Raw genomic sequence first — 10,662 nt, 5'->3', positions numbered from 1 at the left:
ACACTTGGGTTTCTAATGCATTTTTTAAGTGACAAATTCAAAATGTCAGATATGCACCCTCGCTGCTCACACCCTGGCCCCTAATCGAATTGTGTCCGTATTACCGGAGGGCAGGGTGCAGCTGAAAAGCAGCCACTCCCCTAAACAAGCTGCAAACCTCCCAAGGGCAACAAATACTGATCATAAACAAAACAAAAAAGCTTTCACAATAATGAAGCACAACTGAGGAGACTTAAGAATTAAGAAAGGATGCGAGCCAAAGTCAGATAAGAATTTCTTATTATTCCAATAAAAAATACATTCATACAGAAATATAACAATTTTGCAAAACAATTTCAAATAAAAATTTCATAAAGCAAAAACATAACAATTTTACAAAAGTCGTTTTTTTTTCTTTTTATACAAAGATTCAGTTGAGAACAAAGAGCTGTGTGTGTGTCTGTGTGTAGTTGTGTGTGACGGAGGAGTAGTGGGATGAAGGAGGATGACGGGAAGTGTGAAAGTGTGAAAGATGCGAGCAAACATGGGGCTAAATCAAGGCTCAATTACCACTCGAACAATATTGGCTGCTGCTTCCACAGAATGGATGTTCCTTCGCTTTGCCCGCAAAAGGCATCGCCAGCACTCCCAAATCTATCGCAGCAAGCAGTTTCAGGTTTGTACTCATCGTGTCTCTTTCACCCCGCTGATCTGAAATCCATATGTTGGAACACGCCACAGTGCGACTTGCTGCAACCATCGACGGATTCCAGCAGCAAGGTCGCTGATCTGGAGCGGGTGGCACCAATCACTGTATCCTGAAGCAGTAATAAGTGTTATCCCTACAATTAGTCTGGTCTCCACCCTTTTGTTCGGTATCCATCCACCTCCAGTGGGAAAATTCAAAAAAAACAATTTCAGGAGATAACTTCATTGATCTTCTTTTTTTTGGGGGGGGGGGCAAATTTCCATGTGCAACATCGATGCTTGATCTTTATCTGCTGCCGAGAACCCACCTGCCCCCCCCCCCCCCCCTCCCCCTCTCTCTTGCTTTTTTTCTTCACATTACTGTTGCAGCTTGGCTAAAACAACGCTCCCCCAGACAGGTCAATAACCAACCTACACAGTCAGCAGTCTGTGACAGATTCCATGCCAACAAAGCCTTTAGCAATTCATTACCGCGAGGCAGTACAAGGCAAGGCCTGTCCGACTGCGGCCTGTTAATTACAATAAATCTTTAGCGTTTTCTCCGGTCCCACTTGCAGCGACAGAGGGGACCGGAGCGGGGGACAGGGAGCAGAGGATGGAGGGGAGGGATACAGGGTCAAAAGAGAAGGAGCAGCACTGTGTGAGCTGAACTGTGAGAGAAACCGTGGTGGTCTATCTACTCTGGTTATTTTGTACCTGGGAGCCGAGTGTGATGGACTTGAGTTCATACTACATAGTAGTCAACAGCATTAATAAATGAATTTAAGTGCTCCAAACATACAGCATTAGTCTTATTTACATGTTCCGACTCCAATGAGTGGGATGTGCATCAAACTGAGCTGCGTCTCCGAGTCAAAAGAGGCAGAAAAAAAAAAATGTGAATCGAGAGAGAGAGACTTTTCGGAGCATTTACATTTAACACAATTAACCGTTCGGAATAGATGCAGGCAGCTTCCATTACGCACAAAGAGGTGTGAGTTAATTTGTAATTGAGCCTTAACCAAGCTTGTCAAATCACCCATACAACAAATGTGACTTCCCGAGGGGGGGGAAGCGAAAACAAGCGCCGCCACGGGGCTGAGTCACTTGCATAAGGCACCATTAAGGTCAACAGTGCATTATAAAGATAGAAAAAGGAAAGTACAAAAAAAAAAAATCAAAAAAGTGTTCCTCAAGGCAAAGGATGAATGAGGAGGAAAATCAGCAAGCAGTGGGGACGTCTGCAGCCGTGTGCAGAGCCAGGGTGAAGGGAAATGTTTGATGACGTCGTAAAGATGAAGAGGAAATCATCGGGGGCGCTTATGTACAATATTGTAACATTTAAAACCGTTTCGCGTTTTAGCTGCACTTTTATTGAGAGAAAAAAACTATTTTGCAGTCCTGAATACAGTTGGAAACAGGAAGTGAACAAACCCTAGAACCATGCAACACCTGTCTATGATACTGAAGTTATAGTATAGTTGTGTTTTTATACCTCTAAGCACACAGCTTATACAATTGGGACTACAAATGAGCTTTGTAGCATGTAAAAAAAATAATAAACCAGGCTACGTAACACATTGCACATTTAGTAGCTGCACCAAAAACACCGAAAGAAAAAAAAAAGCTCCGGTCATACGGTGACCGAGGGAGTGAGGAGGGCAGAGGGGGAGAGTTTTGCTCCCGGGTCACAGACCAGAAGGGGGCACATCAATGCTCTAGTTCTCTCTAGTCAAACCCAAGGAGACTTCCCCCTTCTCCTCCTCCTCCTCCTCCACTTAGTCTGGGTGTCAGGCAGGGCAGGAACTTTCTCCCTGCCTCCTCCTCTCGCTGCCACCAGGGGAAACACGAGTGGGAACGCTCCCCCCCCAGAAAACCCCATTCAGTCCACAGCAACATCGGTACCAGCCCCGCTCCATCTATCCATCAGTCCATTTCTTTCTCCAAGAAATCCTCGCTCTCTTTCTCCACGGGGGCCCGGCGGCCAATCTCAGACATTCACAGTGCACACATGCTTACCTCAGACAGGTATTTTTTTTAAAGTACCAGTGTATCTGCTGTCCGGGAGATGTCCCCAAAACATCATGCACCATACATACAAATCATTCATTCTGTTTGCGTGTCTCTTTATCTTTTTTTTTGTCTTTTTTTTTTGTGTTTTAAGTCCTTCTCAATGAAAAACAAAGTTCTTTCCCCATTCCATGATTTTGTCCTCTTGTCGCAACAGACAACCTTCAGAGCACCTTTCTCCAAAGAGAGGTCCCGGAGGCACTGGGTTTCAGTATGGTGCAAAACGGCATGCTTTGGCTGGAACACACTCCCGCTACTCTTGCTCTCTGGGACAGTTCAACCAAGAGACCGGATCGGGAGAGACGTCGGCGTTTGTTTTCTTCTTCTTCTTCTTAAAAAAAAAAAAAAAAAACGTCCACCCCTTCACTGCGACGCTCGCTCAGCGCTCGCCCTGCTCTCTAGACGTGCCTCTTCATGTGAAGAGCCAGATGGTCTGACCTGGAGAAACATCTGGAACAGGAAGAGGGGGGGGGGGGGGCAGGAAGTCAGACATGTTGCACTGAACGGAGGAAGAAGCTTTGTGCTACAGTGATTTTAAACATTAATGGTGTCGAACTCGTGCTTTTTAATGACACGCGAGGTAATAACTGAACAAATTCCTATTGAGAAGTGGCTCATTGAGACCAATTATCTCCTCCAGGTTTATAGTGACAGCCTGATGTTGACATTTGGGAGCTTTAAAAATAAAAATCCCAAATTAAGTGAGCTGATTGTTCATTTCCCTAAATGAAATTTTATTTTGTATTACTTGTCAAAAAGATACATCCTTAGCTCGAAGTTTAATTCATTTAAAAGGCCATTGAAGATTTGATTTCTGAGGCAGATACTGATTTTTTTAATCTGATTGGATGATATTAAATTGCTTTACACAACCTATAATACAAAGCTAATTTTATGATCATGAAACAAATGTACTGAGTGCTACATCTATTCTAAAACATATCACCAGCCAGCATTTACACATTACGTTAAGCTAGTATGGGCCCATATTTACACTAGTCGTGTTGAGCTAAGTAAGGGTACAGCCACACACACACATCAACTAAACCAGTTTGTGATTTGCCTCACCAAAGGAAGCAAAGGTTTTATTTTGCTCCTCCGATTAGATGTGAGAGTAACAGACATTTGTATCTGTGTGACCGAGCCCTCAAAAGGCCTCAGTGTCCTGAGTCTGTGGAGACATAATGAAAGTCTGGCTTACCTGTCACAGTGACTGCATTTAAATGGCTTAGCCCCGGTGTGCTTCCTGAAGTGTCTGGTCAACTCGTCGCTCCGTGCAAAGCGCCACTCGCAGCCCTCCCATGAACACCTGTATGGTTTCTCACCTGCAGGGAGACGGAACAGGTGAGTGAAAGTGGAAAACACAAAACAAACCACTGATGCACCCTGTCTTCTCTGCTCAGGCAATGATTGGTTGGCCCTGCCCTGTTGTTATTCAAAACGAATTCAAATCAATCACCCCGGGGCCGAGGCCTGATGACAGGTCACTCGAGAGGCAGATTCCACTGAACCTGTTGGATCAGTAGGGCTGATTTTTTTAATGCAGCCTGATGAAACATGTCAAGAATGCTAACAGCGATGCTCTGCAGCTGAATACCAAACATACGCTCAGTGTGTAGAAAATGAAATAAGCAACATGTGCAATTTCACGCCTCTAATCAGAAGTAAGGAACATTGAAATGACCATTCAGCGGCCTCCCACTTGGGGCCCCCTGGGCCCCCCCACCCATTCACCCCATTCCCATGCTGAAACTCAATCCGGTTTGAAGTTCTTTTTATCTCCCATGTGCAACCCCTCCCCCTTGCCCTCACTCGCTCGCTCGCTCGCTCACTCGCTTGCTCAGTGAGTCACATTCCAGATAGATTAGGTCACAGTTTAGGTATCCAGCCATGCAGCGCTAATGCTCACAGCGCTCCAGCTGAGGACATCATGCAATGTGGACCTTTAATTACATTACACAATGGCTGGACAATGCCTTTACGATGACAGACGGAATTCATCTCACTTCCAGCCGGCTCTCAATAAAAACTCACATTCGTAGACTCTGTGAATGAACTGGTTTTGAGTGAAAGCAACAGAGGGCAGACTCAACCATCACACATGTCACAAGTGGACGTAATCTCGGCCTTGACAGTTTGTACTGACCTGTATGAGTGCGCTGGTGTGCTTTGAGGTGGGAGCTCTTCGTGTAAACCTTGCGACACCCATTGAACTGACACCTGTGTACTCGCCTCCTGCCGTCCGGAGACGCTTCCCCGCTCATGAGTCCCGTCTTGTCCGAACCCTTTGCGGAGCCACCGCTCCTGATTTTGACCGGCAAGTGCAAGTCGCCGTGCATGGCCACCCAGCTGTTTGTCACGGTGGTGGGCTCCGAGTTGGCCTCCGGCGAGGAAGGGGGCGTGCTAATGACCGAGGGGCTAAAAGGTCCAGAGCCAACCAAGACGGAGCCCAGAGGGTTGGAGGTAAAGCTGTGCGTGGGCGAGAGCTCCTCCGAACTGTCCGAGGCCTCGCTGCTGGCGTCTGAATTCACACTGTTGGTGTCCAACATTTGGCTGTCCTGATTGTCCTCCTCGTGCGCCCGCGGCAGCTTCGGGTCAGACTCGGCCTTGGCCTTGTCCCCGCAGGCCAAGATCAGCTTGCTCCAGAGGTCCTCCTGGCCGTCGAACTTGAGGTCGGCCGTGGAGACGTAGGGCTCGCTCTGCAGGTAGCGCTCCAACTCCAAACATGTCTGGTTGAATGAAAACACACGAGTCAGAAGACAGGAAGTGCAGCGGCTCCCCTGAAGAGAGGAGGCTCGTTCACAGCAGCAAAACACTGCACGTGCACATGAGTCATATTTGTTAGATGCTTCCGGCAGGACACATGAGTCACCCCTGCACTTATCTTTACATTAGTGCTGCGATGATTAGTCTATTGATTGTTTAGTCAGCTGAAAGAGAATGAATAATTTAGTTATATTTAAACAAAAAGGCCAAACACTTGCTGGTTACAGCTTCTCGAATGTGAGGCTTTTCTGTTTTCTTTTGTCATATGATGCTAAATTGAACATTTGCAGGTTTTAGGACATTTGTTGCCTTCTGGGAAGTTGTTCTGGGTATCTCTACTGATTTATGTTTGAAAGACTTCAATCAATGACTGGATGAACTGATGATGACAGTCTCCATTATTTGCATTTGCACGTCACGATTCTTGATTTCACAAACTCATCCTCCCCGACAACATCCAGCCTCATCTCATTCAAACACGTTCCACTGGTCTCAGCTTGATGTGATTTACTCTGTCTGAGCTGCTGCTGCTGCTGCTGCCCCCCCCCCCCCCCCCACCTCTCCCCCCCATCCACCGCCACCAGCGTAAGCTCCAACTCTGCTGCACCTAAGAAAACGTGCATTGTCATTTCAGCGCCCGGCACATTTTGATAGTCCTTTTAAGGAAGCCGCTCGACTTCCTCCTCCAGCCATTCAGCTGCTCTTACCCTCATGCGTACCTCTGCCATGCAATCACATCCTTCCTCATGTCAGCCACTCAACCACCACCCCCTCAACTGCTCAATAAAAAGATAACACTGGCTCCAATTTACTACAGAGGCCGTTAAAAGTTGAAAGAAGAAAGAAGGGGCCGTTCATTAGGAGTGTGCTCAGAGACAGAGGCTCATGTAGAATAAATATTTCCTCTGGGCTCCTGCAGCACAATATTTTCCAGCTGTGCTGCTGCCTACTCATGCGAGGAGTGATTGGGCCAAGGCTGATATTTGATAGTGTCATGTTGGGGGGGGGGGGCTCATTCAAATCACAGGATCACGCTAAAATGATTGTATTTAACTAGAATCTATATTACAGAGCAGGAAATAAAGGGAGAATAGGGGTTTCAAAAACAAGAAGCTGGAGAGCCCATTCAAATAGCATGATGGTGGGAAATGATGATTTTTGATTAACATGTATGTTAATGTTATGTTACTAACTTAATGTTACAAAGCAGAAAAAGGTGATATGAGGTAAGAAGGGAAGCAGTGACAAAATAATGTGTTGCATTTGAAGTTGACGATAGAGGAAGTGAAGATTAACCAAATCAGACCAATCTGATGCTCTGAAAATAGAAGATTTAAACAAAAACTACGAGCTGCGGGGCTTTTGATCCCGAGCCAGCACCACATGTGAGTTTGAATCAGCGATACTCGACTTCCTCCTGCGTTTCAGCAGCTTGGGTTGGAAGTGAAACCAGCTCTCACATCCTGGAAGCATGAGCTCGGCGGAGGAGAGCTCATGCTGCTGTTGGAAATACAACAGCAGCATGCAGAGAGAGAGAGAGAGAGAGGGGGGGGGGGGGGGGGGGGGGGCTATAGAGAGACGAAGAGCTGGTGATAGAGAGAGGAAGAGCTGGTGATATAGAGAGGTAGAGAGGGTGACAGACAGAGGTAGAGCTGGTGATATAGAGAGGTAGAGCTGACGATAGAGAGGGGTAGAAAGGGTGATAGACAGAGGTAGAGCTGGAGGTAGAGAGAGGCAGCGTGCAGTAGCTCTCTCTCATTCATCCTGGTGCAGCAGCAGCAGCAGAGGCTGGACTCCAGCTGTCAGACTGACACACTGATCCACTTCAGTCTGCCAAAACTTCATACCACCCCCCCCAAACACACACACACACACACACACATACACACACTGCTGCAGCGTGTCAGGTGAGCGCACGGGCTCCGTCTACGCACTGGAACCGCTGTGTTAACAGCAATAACACGATGTGATTGTATAAACATTCGCAACTTCCCAGTGATCTATTAAAGCCACAAAATAAAAAATAAAAAAATAAGAAGAAGCGCAGCCAGTTCCGCTTTGCAGCAGCAGCCCGGACCGCGACACACACAGTGGACATATTCACCTGCTGCCAGTACTCCTCCAGTGACGGTAAGGCGGAGAAATAGCCCGTGTCGTGAACTATCTGAAGTTCGTGAAAGATGCTGCACATGGGTAGAACATCCATCTTTTCTGTTCGTGTGTTTTTCCCCCTTTTCTTCTTTACAAAAAAAAAATTAAGCCTTGAGTAGCTGCACTTTCAATATTTGAGTCAGGTATAAAATAGAGCCAGCGGAGGGAGTGGGAGTGAGAGCGTTCCCCCGGCGATGCGATCTGAGCAGCGGCAGAGTGGCTCTGTCAGTGCCCCCTCCTTCCTTCCTTCCTTCTCTCGCTTCTTCCTCTTCGTCTTCTCCTCCTCTCTCTCGTATTGACAGGCGCGCAGTGGACTGGATGAGGAACAACTGCGCTCTGCAAAACTTCCCTATTCAAACCTCCGGGCCCCGCCCCCTGCTCTCTCTCTCCCTCTCCTCCCTCCTTCCGTCCTCCGCTCCGGCCGCGGCCAATCAGAGGCGAGCGGCGTAAGGGCTCGCGAATGATATCACAGGCGGCCAATGGCGGCCGAGCACCGACTTCATTCGTTCCATTCTCGCGTTTTAATTGGCGGGTTTGACTGCCAGTGGCCCGCCGCTGATTGGCTGGTTATTTATAGGCATGTATATATGCCGGGGCTGGAGGCTCTGGGTGCCTGCGTTGGTCTCAGCGTTTGGCCGCAGACAGCGCCTGTGAGCCGGCTGCGCTGCTACCAGAACCACGGCCTTCTGCTGGAAAACATGTTTCTCTCTCTCTCTCTTTCTCTCTGAGTGTGTGTGTGCGTGTGTGTGTGTGTGTGTATAAGTTGCTCATGAGCAACACTTGCGACACCGGAGCCTCTGAGCCCGGGTGAGTTCAGACGCTCAAAGTGCACGTGCGTTCACATCAGAAAAGTTCCACTGGGTGAGCACACGTCCTGCCACACATCCCACTTATGGACGGCCAGGATATTGTTGTGTCACATGAGTTTAGGGGAAACGTCAGTCCTCACCTCTTCTCCTCCGACTGCCTCCATACACACTTCTGCTTTACACCGAAGAGTATGTGACCGCGAATGAACTCAGTCCTAAAGTGAAGGTTTGACTAGAACAACTTGTAGCCTCTTAGTTTGAGCTGACAGAGTGGAAACATACTGCACAGAACTCCCTGAAGTTAAAGAAACTCAAACCCAAGCTTAGTAATTAGGATACAGGAATACAAAAACCATATTAAAGAACTCATAAACCCGATTCACCAAAACAAGTCCAATTTACGTGCAGCTGTTTCATACAGTGTGTTTAAGTTCACTTGTATACTAAAAATAAAATTGACTGAAAAATGTCCTTGATGGGTACAAATAGACAAAATAAGTTCATTCAAATTTAAATCAGCAAAATGTATGGACATATTTGGTAACTAATTTGGAAATAAACTTTCTAAAAGTTGGTAAACATCACATTTTTTATTGCAATTCTGTTTGCAATACAACTTAAAGTATTGTATTGCATACATTATATTATCATTTAAAGTCAACATCACTTACTTCTACTTGTTACTTCTTAAGACGGTAGGCTAAATTCTAATAGAGTATGTACAGTTTAATCACATATATTGGTTTATAATACAGGTGGTGTTATACCACTAGAACAGTTTAATTGGTAATTTTAGAGGCATGTGAAAGTGAAAATCAACCACACTCGAAAAACAAAATAGTTTAAAATAAGTTGATGTTATGTGGCAGAATTCAGATCTGTGATCACATTAACAAAAGTTTGTGTGTTTGTGTGTTTTCAGGAATGTTGCCAAACTTTAAATCTAGCCTCAGATGGTAATAAGTTAAACTCAAAGTTTAAATGCTAGTCTTCAGTCTTAGGCATACATCAAAGTAAAAACAGGAAACGTCACATTGCTGCAGAATGATTGTTGCGTTGATAGTTCCACTCTTGTCTGGGGTGATACCCAGCTGTGTTCTCTCATGAATGGCTCTTCATTCCTTCGGCATTCCATCACTTATTTGGCAGTGGCACGACGTCATCCACTTGTTCTTATCATTTCCTCTGTGGAGAAGTGCTCGCGTGCCCCACTGGCATCTCTTTCCTGCAGCTATTGCATAAGTCCAACTCACTGAGTCGCTCCGCAACCCGGGACACCACGGCCGGACGAGATAAACAACATCTCCACACAGGAGCCACTTTGTCTCCAGAGTGGCAGTATTTTTATGCTGCCGTCCCGGGTAGACAACTGAGTGTCCTTTGTGCTGCTCTCAGCTGTGAGACCATATTAGTCACCCATAGCATCTGATTTAGTCATATGGCGAAGGGATGCCTTGTGAAGCCTGGAGCTGGCCTCAGTAGCCCCGCGAAGGAATTCCGCCTTGCTTTTATGTTACTAATGGGGCTATTCATTATGTCCCTCCAGGACTCAGTGGACACTCTGCTTTGAAGAGTAAAGACTCACCAAGTCCATGTCCATTAAGAAGAGCTGCGGAAACTCCTGTTGTCACCACGCGAAAATGTAACATAATGCATGGCTTATCATCACGCAATAATGTGCCCACTCATTATTCATGCGTTTCCGAAGTTGCCACGGCTTGCACTGTACGTGTTTGATGAATAACAGCGTACACTGACGGGTCCCGCCGGAGCATTAGTGGGCAGCGCTGCAGTAATCACTTCCTTCAGAAGGCCTCTTAGATGAAGCATTTAGAGAATGCACAGGGTCCTGCATGGCAGCTTTTATCTTGGAAGGCCAGGTCCGCAGCTTTATCATCGTTATGTAATCCCAGCCCAGCCAGTAGCCACAGGAAAGAGCAATTACAGGATGACCCATTTCAATGCATCACTGTCAACCCAATCAGTGAGTTGTTCGAAGGGCCTTTTCGCTGCGTGACTTGGCTCTGTGTGTCACAACTGTTGTATTGTTTTTCATAATTTCATAGGGAAGCAGGTTATGCCTGCTCTGACACTCAATATCAGGAAATAGAGTTGGGATTAATATGATTAGTCAAGATGATTGACAGAAGATTAGTCATCACTTATTTTTCTAACCACAACATTGTTTGTCATTGTCAAG

The 10,662-nt window shown here is 46.4% G+C and overlaps 1 protein-coding gene across 1 annotated transcript; it reads right to left on the bottom strand.

The window, feature by feature from the left end:
• Positions 1-262: 262 nt before the first annotated feature.
• On the bottom strand, positions 263-8,005 carry klf6a (Kruppel-like factor 6a). The gene is made up of 4 exons (XM_053412405.1): positions 7,607-8,005; positions 4,883-5,465; positions 3,938-4,061; positions 263-3,186 (listed from the first exon to the last, which is right to left on the bottom strand). Exons 1-4 carry the CDS (start codon positions 7,706-7,708, stop codon positions 3,135-3,137), a joined length of 861 nt encoding a protein of 286 aa, XP_053268380.1. The 5' UTR covers positions 7,709-8,005; the 3' UTR covers positions 263-3,134.
• Positions 8,006-10,662: the final 2,657 nt, after the last annotated feature.

This window comes from Pleuronectes platessa, chromosome 20, assembly GCF_947347685.1.
Source record: "Pleuronectes platessa chromosome 20, fPlePla1.1, whole genome shotgun sequence".
Lineage (NCBI taxonomy): Eukaryota > Metazoa > Chordata > Actinopteri > Pleuronectiformes > Pleuronectidae > Pleuronectes > Pleuronectes platessa.
This window is presented reverse-complemented; position numbering and strand designations above follow the sequence as displayed.